Here is a 15,406-nt window from a genome sequence, read left to right as displayed (position 1 = left end):
AACAAATCCAACCCAAAACAGGATTTTTTTAGATACTTTTTTCTCGACCCTCTCCGATTTCAATGCAACTTTGTAGACATGTTATCCCTAGTAACATTTTTAAACTTACAGGTTTTATCATGGTTCTGGAAACCCTCATACGGCCTATAGGCTTTTATGGCTTACTTAAAACCGAAAAAGTTACTAGGGATCCTACGCTTAAATAAGCCATTTTTGTGTATATGGAGCCAGTTTCCCTCGATAATGACATTTGAGAAGGGCGTAAGTGTTTTAAATATTTTTGTAGTTTGTAATTTAATTATTGCTGTATCTTGAAGCCGTTGCATCGTATCAAAAAGTGGTCAAAAACAAACTTGTAGGAAATTTGACGGGCTTTCCGAAAAAATACACTGAAAGAAAAAAACACTCCACTCCTATGAGATTTTTTGGCTTTTAAGTTTAAATGTCAAATTTGAAGGTGAGCCCACGATTGTTTTCGTTCTTCGTGAGTCTTTTTGTAACATCTTAGGCTATTTTCACACAAAAAAATGAACGAAAAAAAATCGTGGGTTCACCTTCAAATTTGACTTTTAAAGTTACGCCCTTCTCAAATGTCATTATCGAGTGGAATTGGCTCCATATACACAAAAATGGCTTATTTAAGCGTAGGATAACATGTCTACAAAGTTTCATTGAAATCGGAGAGGGTCGGGCACAACCGATTCCCTATTTGACATGGAATTGCTCAAATGAAGAAAAACTCAAAATTTCATATTACTGAAAATTGAATAAATCATTTCTCTGGTTAGTTTGCAATACGTCGTAAGAGCCATCGTGACCTCCGACACTAATTTGAATTTTTCTCTGAAACAAACCAAATTTTCATTGTGTGTTTAGTGAAAAGCCCTTAAAGGACATGCAGATGAACAATTCAAAGCATTGTTGAACTTAAAAATTCGTAAATTGAGCGAGAACCAATCGAAATACTGGTTTGTTTACAACTGGCGCTTAGGACCATTTGAAAACTAAACCGAGATTTGAAATTGTAGTTTATGCAACTAGTTGCAAAAAGAAGATTTTTCAGCACGAGTCAAACATATATGAACCTCGTAGGATAAATACGACGAGTGATGATAAAATCAGTTTTTGCAACTAGTTCCATACAACGTTTTTTTGTAATTCCGAAAAATACCCTTTGAACATAATTATAAGTCAAATGTTCATATATTTAGTCAATGAATCGTTTAAATAAAAAAATGCTGAAAAGTATTACTTTTCCACTTTTCAGCATTTCAACTATTCGATTCTGTTATTTTTGGTAGAGAAAAGTAGGCCGTTTCGTCGTTCGAGAATGACAGGAAAAGTTTCACGACGGAATCGCAAAAAGATATTTTTTGCAATTCCGTCGTGAAACTACCTACTTTTCCTGTCATTCTTGAACGACGAAATAGCCTACTTTTCTGTACCAAAAATAACAGAATCGAATAGCAACACTTTTCAAAATAAATGCTGAAAAGTTCTACTTTTCAGCACTCAAATGGGTGCTGAAAAATTGAACTTTTCAGCACTTGTTTCGAAAAGTAACACTTTTCAACAATTTTTTGATTCAAACGATTTATTAACAAAATACATGGAAATTTGACATAAAATTTCACTCAGTGTGTGTTTTTTGGAATTGCAAAAAATGTTGTATGGAACTCGTTGCAAAACTTGATTTTTTCAGCACTCTTCGTATTTATCCAGCTCGGTGAACCTCGTTGGATAAATGTACGACTCGTGCTGAAAAAAACCTCTTTTTGCAACTTGTTGCATAAACTACTACAGTCAAACCTCTTTTTACGCGACCTCCTTTTGCGCGAAATTTTTTTTACGCGGTTTTTTTTACGCGAAGAATTCAAAATAACGCGAACTCAATTTACGCGAAAAATTCAAAATAACGCGGTCCGATTTTAAACTGTCGGAAGTCTTAACCATTATGGTCATATATTCCTGTTCAACGGTGACCACAATCAGGGTTTTTTACCATCAGTAGGTTCGGTATACTCTCTGCGATCTGTTAGAATGTACGAGGTCATCCAGGAACTCCCGGAAGTCATGGCCTGGATATCTACCTGATCAACGGGAGTCTATATGGCTATATTAACCATCGGTATAGCTTCAGGTAGCTTCAGCGGACCACGATGGACACTCTGCGGCATGTTGGATTGTTTTGGGTCATCCAGGAACTCCCGGAAGTCATGACCTGGATATCTAATTGATCAAAGGAGGTCTACATGGCTATATTATCCATCGGTATAGCTTCAGGTAGCTTCAGTGAGCCACGATGGACTCTCTGCGGCATGTTGGATTGTTTTGGGTCATCCAGGAACACCCGCAAGTCATGGCCAGGATATCTACCTGATCAACGGGGGTCTGTATGGTTATATCAACCATCGGTGTAGCTTCAGATAGCTTCAGTGGACCACGATGGACACTCTGCGGCATGTAGGATTGTTCTAGGTCATCCAGGAACTCTCGGAAGTCATGGCATGGATCTCTACCTGATCAACGGGGGTATGTATGGATATATTAACCAACGGTATAGCTTTAGGTAGCTTCAGTGGACCACGATGGACACTCTGCGGCATGTTGGATTGTTTTGGGTCATCCAGGAACTCCCGGAAGTCATGGCCTGGATATCTACCTGATCAACGGGGGTCTGTATGGTTATATCAACCATCGGTGTAGCTTCAGATAGCTTCAGTGGACCACGATGGACACTCTGCGACATGCTGGATTGTTTTAGATCATCCAGGAACTCCCGGTCATCCAGGAACTACCGGAAGTCATGGCCTGGATATCTGCCTGATCAACGGGGTCTGTATGGATATATTGACCAACGGTATAGCTTTAGGTAGCTTCAGTGGACCACGATGGTCACTCTGCGGCATGTTGGATTGTTTTGGGTCATCCAGGAACTCCCGGAAGTCATGACCTGGATATCTAATTGATCAAAGGAGGTCTACATGGCTATATTATCCATCGGTATTCCTGCAGGTAGCTTCAGTGGCCCACGATGGACAATTTGTGACATGTTAGATTATGTTGAGACATCCAGGAACTCGTCCTAAAATGCGAATGCTAATTCTAATGGGACATTTATGCGTTGATCAGGAAAATATCCAGGCCAGGACTTCCGGGAGTTCCTGAATGGCCCAAAACAATCCAACATGCCACAGAATGCCCATCGTGGTCCACTGAAGCCATCTGAAGCTATACCGATGGTTAATTCACCCATATAGACCCCCGTTGATCCGGTAGATATCCTGGTCATGACTTCCGGGAGTTCCTGGATGACCCAAAACAATCCAACAAGCCACAGAATGTCCATCGTGGTCCACTGAAGCTACCTGAAGCTATACCGAAGGGTAATATAGTCATATAGACCCCCGTTGATCAGGCAGATATCCTGGCCATGACTTCCGGAAGTTCCTGGATGACCCAAAACAATCCAACATGCCACAGGATGTCCATCGTGGTCCACTGAATCTATCTATACCTGGTAGATGATCCTATAACCGACCTAGAACAGATTAACCATCGTTCTACCTGCATTACGATGGTGGATACAACAGAGAACAGATAGATAATGTTCATTACTTCCGGAAGTTCATACATCCCAACAATTTACAAGTTTTGTAAAATTTGTACATGCTACTATAAAAATTAAAAAAACTGAAAACACGTATTTTTAAATAAAAAAAAGATAAAAAAAAACAGTTTTAAAGCCGCTGCCATTTCCGGTTACTAAACGTCAAAAATCGAGAGACATATCATTTTATTAGAAATTTTGGAGTAATTTCCAAACCCAGAGAGGTATTTTTTAAATCTAGAGCATTTTTTTGTTTTAAATAACGTGCCTTTTGTAACCCTGCGATACGTTTAAGATTGTAATATCACACAAAGATGAGAGGAAGACAAAAACAAATCAATATTACAAATAAACATATTTAATAGAATTGATTTGAAATGAAATAGCATTAAAAAGATTATATTTTAACCAGTTTTCGAACTTTTAACTTGTAAAACTCAATCGTGTGCTTTTATTTAGCTTTTGTGTTGCTTTCAATTTTGACCCTGGCAAACACCATGCAAATTATGATCCGATGCCCAGGGTCCGCCACTTCTGCCACCGACTGCACTGATAACGAGAATAATAATAACAATCATAAAGTCAATTCGCAACCGTCTCAAGGTCCCTGGCCGGGGGCAGTCGAGCAACGGCACCCAGGATTTTTTTTTTTTTTTTATTGTATTTTATTATTATACTTTTCCCGCCGCCCTCATCCCAGAACCAGGCCCTTTGCCGCAGGACCCTACAAAACCGCCCCAGCCCCGGAGCCGTTTTATATTGCGTTATTTATTATATTATTTATCTAAAGGAGCGCAAAAAATGAAACACTGCGCCCCGGCCTAAGCTGCCAATTTAATGAGCTACCTAATAATTCCGATCTACTGACTCCCCGCCCGTTTTCGAACCTTGAACGGGGTGCGTAATGCGTTTGGGCTTTGGGGAAGTTTTGCGATGGTCCATCGGCGGCCTAAAGATGGGCATTTCCACGAAAATAATACCATCACACGCTTTGCCCTTCGGGGTACTGATTTTCGGAACTTTGTTTTCACTTGGATTTCTTTTTTTTTTTTTTTCATTTCAGGCGAAACTGCTCGAAAACTCGCAGGCATGGCTAGGGGCATCCACGTCTTCGATCACTGGTGAGTACAGATTTCGAACGATGGGAACTGGAGCAGCATTTAATGATTAAATTTGTAGAATATTAACTCTTGCTAAAATCCAACTTCGGTGCATCACCATCTCAAAACTGAAAACTTCCCAGAGCGGATGCCAAGGTCGAGTGCCAACGTCAATGATCCCAATATCCATCCATCCAGTAATGGTGCACTTATTGAAAGTCGGATAAATGTCCGATCCCTCCGGTCCGGGGCCGGCTGTGTGGCCACCGGGCCCGCCCTCGAAGTAACATCTCGATCGTTCTGTCTTTCTACGCCGCACCACCACAGGAAAGAATATTTTAATTAATAATTTCACTTTTCACGCGGCTCACTCACTTTCTATCCACCGTCTCGACGAGATTTTCCACGGAAGTCACCTACCGCGGGTGGAAAATGCATCCTCCCCTCCGGACTCCCCCCGTCCCCAACCCAACCTCGTGGTGGACTCGCGGCCCGCGAACACAGAGGAAGTGAATAAATCACTTCGAAATTTAATTTATATCATTTTTCATCTCATTAGCGGATCAAATTGAAAAGTTTATTTCATTTGCTGCTCAGTCAGCCCCGTCAGTCAGAGTCAGCTGCCGGCGAGCTGGGACCCACCGCGTGGGTGCACGGTGAGAAATTCTCCCGAATGATTTCCCATCCTTTAGTTGCACTGGTAATTTTTGCTCACAGTGGCACAACCAACAGTCAACTGTTGCAGGCATGAAGAGGCGGTTTCTTTCATTAGTGATGATTTTATATGACATTTATATTGATACTGACACTCGCAGCCTTGGCCACAGCGGCTGGTACAGAGTTGCATTTTTAATTTTCCCCCCGCATTCATTACTATAGGATGAATCGCCGAGCATCATTTCGATGCATAAAAGTGATTAATTGGCTCGGTGGTTGGTATGATGATTCAATTAGCATGTTAATACATTTGAGCTGACACATTTTAGTGCTAAATGGGCCGCGTGCTCGGTGTGAGTGCTGAAAATGGGAAACCAATAAGTGTTTTTAATCTTTTCAAAGGTTTGGTTTGATTTGAGGATTTTAGAGATATTTAGCACGAAAGATTAAACAACTTCAGAGCTGCTCAAAACTGAAAATATCCCAAAAAATATTAATATCAATCACAATGTCATAGTGCTTATCCCAGTTTATAGGACAACGCGACTTAAAAACATGAGTAATTAACAAGTTTTCTCTTAATTTTCATTATCTAGATATCAGATGTGCAAGCTAATTCAAACTTTGGAAACGGCACTTTTATTTCAAATAAACCATTCAGTTAGAAAAGTGCTATGGATGGATTTCGTGTCTTGCGTAAAGTTGTAGGTTATAATTATGATTAGGCTTAGCACTTTTTTTACGCTCAAAAATTGAAAAATTGAAAACACAAAATTTCACGAAAATTTCACTGAACGTAAAAAATGTTAAAATAATCTTGAAAATTTTAAATTGCAGCAAGTTTATTTTTTTGCTTCAATTTATATTAATTTTCAATAAATTAAAAATTATCTCTTTTTATCGTGATACTAATAGAAAATCTTTTCTTAATTTCTCTGCGTTTTCCCCCTTAAATTATTGAATTGAACAGTTTGTGTTTTATTCGAGAGTTGCGTTGGAGAATTTGAACGGTGCGCGTCGCGGTCATCACGCAGGATTTTCGTTGCCGTTTCCGTCTTTGTTGTCCCCCCGTTTGTGTGTGTTTTTTGGTCCGGGCGGTTTTGCGTTTTCGCATTTTATATGGTTTTATCTTTCCACAGCCGGCTGTCTAAGATTTAATCATTTATGCTAAACTCAACACCAAATAACCGGGAATAGTCTCATCTGCATACTCCGACTGTTTGCCTTGAGAATGCATAATACATCATACCATTAAACAAAATTTATTGATTATTGGGTCGCATCATCATCCTCTATGTTGAATCCTGGCCATTACCCTTTCCCACTAACAAAATCCCAAGTAGAAGTAGTTTTCCGGCACACGTGGGGGTGTGGATATCGTATAGAACGCACCCTTTGTAGCAACCTGTGCTAACTAACATTCCCGTCCCAATCCCCCGAGATCTACAAACTGACATGGCGGGCGCCGTTGGTGGCCAACGACTGTTTCCTTTTAGCAACGGCTCTAGTTTTGATGATCGTGATGTTTTATCTTTTCAGCGCATTCATGCATGCTGTTGATGAGGGAAACATCATTTGATCGTTTAAGCGTATGGTCGGTTGTATTGATAGGATATTACGGTCCTGTTCAGCAACGGAGAAAGACAACCATGGGTGGTCTCTCATGCTTATGCTCATGCTCATGCTGAACAGTTTGTGTTTTATTCGACTATTACAGCTTAAATTTTTTTAACTGATTTGCTTCTTTTTCCATTTTACAATTTGTTTGACAAAACAGATTGAAGCAAGATTTAACAGTCTTGTCTAGTCAAAATTAATAAAATAAATTGTATCTCCTGCGACATTTAAAAAAGTGTTCATCTTCCTTTTGAAACATTCATTAAAAATCAAAAGGAAACATTAATATACTTTCTTGCAATTTATTTTATAATTTTTGTCAAGATCAGTTCAAAAGCAAAAAAACGAGAACAATATTTTAATAAAATTCATAAATATTTTGCAATCTTTCGGCAAAAAAAAAACTTTTTTTTTAGTTTGATTTATTTTTCAATCCGAAAATTTTAAATTTCCACAGGAACCATCAAACCGAGTCATCAAATATCGTGAAAAATAAACAGAGCTCAGAAAAATCGAATACGTTCTATCAAGGCCTAAAGTAAACATAATATAAGTAAGAAAATTGCATTTAATCTTGAATAAACCAAGTGTAAACATCTTGTTCTCATTTAAAATAATTAATTATTTTATGTTACCTTTCAGCATCCATTAGAAAAAATAGCTGAATTCCACGGTATTTCATGAGAAATTTCAAATTTCACGAACTTCACGCTGTCTGCGAAATCGTGAAAATTCACTTACCCTATTCAGATAAAAGTAACACTTTAAAACAATATTTTCGCATGTTGACAAACTTTACCCCCTTCGATTTTTTTCATTTTTTGATATCTTTAAATGGACAAAAGTGCTAAGTTTTGAGCTGTATGACTGTATGGGTATGACGGATGTTTTGTTTTTGGTCAAATTATGATTTTTTGAAAAAAAAATTAAGTTTTTGAAAAGTAAAAAGTATCAAAGCTCACAAAAAAATTTAAAAAAAACATGTTTAGATGTCCATAGATTTAGCTTCTAAATCGTAAAATATTTTTTTGCAATTCCGTCGTGAAACTTCATACTTTTCCTGTCATTCTCGAACGACGAAATAGCCTACTTTTCTGTACCAAAAATAACAGAATCGAATAGCAACACTTTTCAAAATAAATGCTGAAAAGTTCTACTTTTCAGCACTCAATAGGTGCTGAAAAGTTGACTTGTTTCGAAAAGTAACACTTTTCAACATTTTTTTGATTTAAACGATTTATTGAAAAAATACATGAAAATTTGACAAAAAATTTCACTCAGTGTGTGTTTTTTGGAATTGCAAAAAATGTTGTATGGAACTCGTTGCAAAACTTGATTTTTTCAGCACTCTTCGTATTTATCCAACTCGGTGAACCTCGTTGGATAAATGTACGACTCGTGCTGAAAAAAATCCTCCTTTTGCAAATTGTTGCATAAACTACTATTGTAAAATTCTGACAAATGCAACGTATTTGAGTTACAGTCTTTTTTAAACCAAGTTATTCACCAAAATTGTGTTTTTTTTTTGTACTGTCTATCTTTAAAAAAATATATATTCGAAACGCTATATCTCAATTTTTTGGACATTGCTGATCCAACCTTTGGTTGTTGACAATGCAAATTAGTAAAAATGGGATTTCTAAGTTCTTCCCAATTCTCCTTAATTTTGAATCGATGATACCATGAAAACAAATGAACAGATTTTCAATGTTAAAAGGTGTGCAATTTTCTCAACTTTCTGAATAAAATATTGCTTGTTTTTGAAATCTCGACTTACATTTCAATAGGGCTAAATAACATGACTTATAAATGATAGACCAAACTATTTAACAAGGTTCACATCTTTTCAAATATTCTACCTTTTTTTTATTAAAATTGCCATCAGTCGATAACAAGATACATTAGTCGTTTTCAAAAGTTATTGTTTTAATTTTGTTTTCGTCAAAATTTTATTTTTATAGAGGGTGACGATTCTCGAGATTTTCAATTTCCCGGGAATCGAGAGTTGAGTTTTGCCATTTCCCGGGAATTCCCGGGACCCGGGAATTGTTTTAACTAGCCAATAGTGTTCCCTCAATCTACAAATACAAAATCGTTTCTCGAGCCTTTTTAGGACTCGAATTGCAGTTTAAAATGTTTACGAATCTTCATTCGCACTGATTGATTTTTCCAAAGTTGCACAAAATTTTTGTTGAACATGTTTTAGATTTTTTGAAAGTAAAAAAATAACTAATATATAATTATCCATTTATGCAATATGGCATTCTGCAAAATGATAAATAACGACTCAAAACAAAAACTTTAAGTTGATTTTTTCCTTCTTAAGGTTAACTGTAAATGTTCACAATTCGCGGACTTAGTTTCCGTTTACAAAAAAATGTTTGATTTTTATTCTTTAAATATAATTTAATATGCAAAACACAAAATGACTCGATAAAGCGAAATTGACTTACATAGAATTAAAACAAAATAGACTATGAGTTATGCTATGCTCGAGAGGGAATATGGAAATTAAACTTATCTTGAAAAGGCTTTTCCCTCTTAGAAATAAAAAATATTTCATTTATGGTGTGTAACTGCTAATTATGCTTCAATGTTAATTTTGGGTTCCACATTTTTTGGTTACACTCAATTAAAGTTACTGGAATTTTTGAAAAGTTAAAATTCACACTTTTAGAATAAGAAGATTAGAGAAGCATTGATCAATTCAATCTTGGAAATCGAACATTGAATATCCAATGTTCTAAATAATTTCAAATTTTTCAAATGTTTTTCTGATTAGTTTATTAATTTTGGTTCGATATTTATAAGTATAAAATTTCCCGGGAGTCTCGACCAAATTTCCCGGGAATCGAGAGGTCAAAAAATTGCCGATTTCCCGGGAAATTTTTCCCGGGAATTCCCGCTCGTCACCCTCTACTTCGGATACTCTAATCTCCAAATATCATCTTAACACTAAAAAAAGTAACTGTCTTGTGTTGAGTCATTCAGCTCAAAAATAACACCAAAAATGCTCTAACGGGGCGTTCTTTTACTAAGTAACGCAGTTAGGGGGGGAAGTTCGATGGCTGTGTTTAACTTCTCGCCCAAAATTTCAAATTTGTATGCAAGTTTGTTACAAGGGGGGTTTTAATTCAAATTTTGCATTACGTAATAAAAGAACGCTTCGTAAGTGAGATCGAAAAGACATTTGGTAATTTAACAGGCAACTAACCACTGAAATTTGCCAAAAATGGGGTAGCATAATTTAAATTTGCTGAATCGAGGCTTCTTATAATCGAGTTTTTACTGTAGTGGCCCATGCAATGGAGCACCCGATTCGAGTGGTAGAAATGACTGTTCTCCCATAAGGAATTTATTGTAGAAAAAAAAAAGCAAAAACTGCTCAAATGGAAATGCTCCATTATCAGTTTTATATATTTTTTTAATTTTGAAAAAAAAAATAACAAAAATATAGTATAAATGACCAAAATTCATTTATTTTTAAACATTTTTAAAGAAACTGTCGTCCGCCATTGTTCACGCAGCTTTTTTTTTTACTAAAAGTGCGTTCGGTGAGTGCCTTTTACACCCCCACCCTGCACGTCACTTCACCGGAAGAGAACGCTACGTTACAGCCGTTGGACAAGCAAAAACTGCTCTTGATTCTTTTTTTCCATCTCCGTTTCACTTCTCCTTGCCTGAAGTGGACACGGTTGTCCTTCCGCATCCTGACGTCCTTCCGGACGCTTCCGAGCTGCACGAAAAAGGAAGTGCGAATGAGGTAAAGTGGTCTGACGGGTCTGGTCTGTCGCGCGGCCGGATCCGGACGTCTGGCCGCCACTCCGGGACTCGCCTGGCGATGTGATGACCGTTAAACGCAGCGGAGCGCAAGGATGGATGCGCTGTGTATTTTATGGTACACAACACACACACACACACTCGTCCACATAAAAGTTTTCAAAGTGCGTGTTCGTAACTCTTTTCTTTTTTTTTCCTGTTTGTTTCGAAACTGCCCTTTCATTTTCTCACTACTGCTGTGGTCTCGGCCGACAATGGTGCAGGGAAAAACGGGAAAAATAATTTTCACCTTCTCCAGCTTGATCCTCCACGACTTCAAGTCCTCGTCTCGGAACCGGGCTAGTTGTTGACCGACCCCGCACTTTGCTGAACCGCACCAGCCAGCAGTGACTGAAGCGCGTAGCCAATGGTGATGAGGTCCGCAGCCTCAGAAGAGGAGTTTCTTTTTTTGTCCACGGTGCTGTGGCCACCCCTCCCGGGAGAGATATAGGGGTGTGGGATGATTTTTCACTTTTTCATTCTGCGCGCATAACCACTAGCGTGGGGACTTTTTCCAGGGAAGGTTCATCTATTCGATGTGGGGATGACCGCACAATCTCACACGTGAGTGTCCCTTAGGGGCGGAATGCTGCGTGACAGGACAATAGCCGTTAAAAGGACAATTATTAAGATCTACAAGAGTTGTGCTGCGAAGGCCAACTGGTTTTGAATGCAAGTCATATCTTTAGAAAATCTACATTTCTTTAATGTATGATTACGGTCGAACAGTATTTTTATTGTTGTTATTTTCAAAAAGGCTTATCGGTGCAAATCAACCAGAGTCTTTTTATTTTTGTTTCTCACATTATATTATCTTTAATACTAAGAAAACTGACAATGTATTTTCCCCCCTTTATTTTTACCCTCTACTGCCCATTTTTTTATTATTTTTTTCCCGTGTTCAGCAGCTTTACTTCTCTTGTTATGTTTTTCTTGTTCTATTTTTAGTATTTTAATTTGCTTTTATCTTGGTTGGTTTATCTTTGTTTTAAGGTAGTATTTGGCCTATTCTACCACCTCCTATAATTACAGTTTGCCCTTCTTATTTGTTCATGTTTTTACAGTCACATTTTAAATGTTTTGCTTGTTTTTCACATTTTGTGATTTGGCGGGGCTTAAGTTAATACGGGTATATAAAAAAGAGAATCACTTGAAGAAAGCATACCATGACCTTTACGACATGTGTTTGTAACGTCGTGTAATAAGTAAGCCTTACCTTCTTCTGGCACTTTTTTTCTCACTAAAACTCAAATATCTCGGCACTGGAGTGTCGAAATTGAATTTTTCTCAAAATGTTGGCCGTGAAATTTCCTGCAATCTACATGCATTGGTTTTGCTGGGAAAATGGGCTATCCTAAATTAAATGAGCATTTCTGTAAAAAAAAATCGAAAAAATGCGTTTTTTCAACATAAATCAGCGTTGGAGAAGCCAAAACTGAAATTTTGGTTTAATATTGATATTGCATCTTAATATATGGACAAAAACCAATCTGTTTAGCAAAATACACACCATACTGAAATACAGTCGACTCTCTGATTGTCAATATCCAAGGGACCGTCGAGGAAGAGAATCATCAGTTTACAGAACGATGCAAAATGAAGACTCGATTGAAAATATGTTTTTCTTGGTACCCAGCTATGGGAGAGAATCGTGGCAACGTCCGGCAAACAAAAACAAACTAATGTCAAACACCCATCAAAGCTTCGTTTTGCAAAGAAAATGTCTATGCAAGCCATGAGATAGTGACAATATTGACAACCGGAAGAGATTTTTAAAGCAAACAGAATCCAAGGGACCGTCGAGGAAGAGATCCTTCAAGCAAGAGAAAATATCGAGGAATAAAGTCAATCGAAGTATGCAGTTTGAAGGGACTGAAGAATTCATCGATAGATGGAGCAATATTGATATCGAGAAGATCGACAGCCAGAGAGTCGAGTTTTTGTATGGATTCTAAGCGGTTTTAGAAAATTCGTCAAAAAAGTTACATTTTCAGTAAATGGAATATGGGGGTGTGAGAAAGTATTTTATTATTTTTTCTTTTCTAACAAAACATTGTTCGTAACACCATAATTAGGGCTAATGAAATTTCACGATTTCACGGACAGCGTGAAATCCGCAAAATTTGGCTTTTTCCGTGAAATCCCGTGAAATGTTATGTTTGTGTGAAAATGTAACGATTTTTCTCAAAATAATTTATCAAACTCAAAAAGGAATAAAAATAATCTTATGAACTACTGTAGAATTAAGCGAGTGAATATCCTGGTTTAATAGAGCACCGGATTTGAGTGATATAAATGACAGTTCTCCCATAAGTAGAGTTAGTGAAATTTCACGATTTCGCGGACAGCGTGAAATTCGTGAAATTTGGCTTTTTCCGCGGAATCCCGTGAAATTTTATGTTCAATTACTTATAAAGGGTTAGTGAATTTTGACGATTCCGCGGAAGGGTGAAAAATTCTTGAAATTTATCAACTTTCTCAAATCACTTTTTTTTTCAAATTACGCCGATGCAAATATTTAAAAAAAGTTTTTGTCCCTCGGCCCTGGCCGAGGTCAAGGGGGCAAAAAATAAAAAAATATATAAATTTAAATAACAAGCCATAGTCTTCACATTTAAATGAAAAAAGTGTTTTAAAATGCATTTTACACTAGTTCAGTTGTTTTGCAATCATTAGTTTTCAAAAAATCTAAGATCTGACAAAAACAAAATTGTATCGAAAAAAGATTTCGCATCAAAATTTTCAAAAATCTTAAGATTTTTCAATAAACCCAAACATGCTAAAAATGATTTTAAACGCAGAAGAATGTATTTTAATTTGATTTCAGCTGGTTGCACTTGAATTTTCATTGAAATTTTGAAGTTTATTGTAAAATATTTTTTGCCCCTGATTTTTCGGGCCAATTTTGAAGGGGGGGGGGGGGTGACAAAAACTTTTAAAAATATTTGTACCAGCCTTACTTCATAATAAATATTTCAACCATAAAGACTATTTAAGTAAATTTTATTAATCTTCGTTTGATGAACTTGATATGAACCATTTGAAGAATTATTAAAATGTTCAGTTTCTATAGAAACTTACTAAATTTAGTAATATTTTAATTCGCTGTAGTACAAATTTTACTGCTATTTTATTTAAAATGTATGATTTCAAAAGAAATTAAAAGAATCAAGCTTTGTTTTATTTGAAGAATAATATATAATGAAGCATAAAAAGTAGTTTCTGTGATTTAAACATAAGATTTTCAGAGTTATTCTAACATTTTTCACGTTCCGCGAAATTTGCGTGAAATTCGGTGTTTTGAAATTGAGGTCTCCGTGAAATTTGCTATTTTCGAGCGTGAAAAATCACTAAGCCTAACCATAATCTATCATTTAAAAAGTGAGCAGCTGAAATTCATCGATATTATCTCAAAATGGGACAGGCTACTGTACAGTAGATTTTCATTGAGCAGGTTTTAATATTTTTTTTTTGAAATAGAAAATTCACGTGAACTTTACCTTTTTTAATGAGCAGTTCTTACAAATAATTAATAATAATTAAAGAATTTCATGGCGTTTTTGGATTGTTTCAATTATGAAATAATTTTATGTTAATTAGATTTGATTTTCCGATCTATGAAACTTAAAGTTGAATTCTTTCATCCTTTAAAAAATATATTTTTGAGATTTTGAATTCAATATATTCTAAACAAAAAAAAATCTGTGATTTTGAGTATGTTTTTAAGTGTTAAAATTGAACTTTGAATAATAATTAAGTTTTCATTGTTATTTTTGGAGTGTTTTTGTTTTCAACCAAAATTGCTTCTTCTTTATTTTTTTCAAAAAAACGGTCAAGATTGATGCATGTGACTGATAAAAAATAAAACTATGAGTAAAAAATGTAAAACAAATATTTTTCGTGAGGTTTTGCTTTAAATTAAATATGAGTTAGTAATGAAAAATTGTTAGAAGAAAATCTTTGATTATTCCCTATGATCAAAGAAGCTATTTTGTGTCATTGGTTCACCCATCCAAGTCTCCATACAATTTTGGCTGCTGTCCATACAAAAATAGTACGTAATTATTCAAAAAGCTGTAACTTTTGAGTGAATTTTCTGATCAACTTAGTGTCTTCGGCAAAGTTGTAGATATTGATGAGGACTATTGAGGTAAAAATAGGTACACGGAAAAAAATTGCTGATTTTTTAATCAACTTTTTTTTCACAAAGACTCAATTTCCCAAAATACGCATTTTTTTTTTATTTTCGGATTTTTTTGATATGTTTTAGTGGACAAAAACCCGCAAATTTTGAGCCATAGAGAAACATGGTCAAAAAATCTGCCGCTGAGTTATATTTTTGAAAAATAATGATTTTTGGAAAAATCGAAGTTTAATGCAAAAACAAATTTTACGTAATATTTTAATGTAAAATTGAATTTCCAATCAAAAAGTACTTTACAGATTTTTTGATAAAGGGCTCTGTTTTTATGTTATAGCCACCGAAAGTTTGATTTAGCGAAATATTTGCAGTTTTTTCGTTTTTTTTAAGTAGTGACCATAAGTGACCATTTTCAAAAATATTTTTTGAAAAGTTCATAAAATTTGCTGAAAAATTGTCTAA

The 15,406-nt window shown here is 35.9% G+C and overlaps 1 protein-coding gene across 2 annotated transcripts in view; it reads left to right on the top strand.

Annotated features, from left to right (window-relative positions):
* LOC6044058 (protein bric-a-brac 1) overlaps positions 1–15,406 on the top strand; it is a 354,872-nt gene that overhangs the window by 292,123 nt on the left and 47,343 nt on the right. For both annotated transcript variants that reach the window (XM_038266132.1, XM_038266131.1), the window contains exon 2: positions 4,674–4,731. In XM_038266132.1, coding sequence (XP_038122060.1) covers positions 4,674–4,731 — 58 coding nt within the window. The remainder of the gene's footprint in view (positions 1–4,673; positions 4,732–15,406) is intronic.

Source organism: Culex quinquefasciatus, chromosome 3 (assembly GCF_015732765.1).
Source record: "Culex quinquefasciatus strain JHB chromosome 3, VPISU_Cqui_1.0_pri_paternal, whole genome shotgun sequence".
NCBI classification, from domain to species: domain Eukaryota; kingdom Metazoa; phylum Arthropoda; class Insecta; order Diptera; family Culicidae; genus Culex; species Culex quinquefasciatus.
The sequence above is the reverse complement of the archived record's forward strand: the minus strand, read 5'-3'. Positions and strand labels throughout refer to the sequence as shown.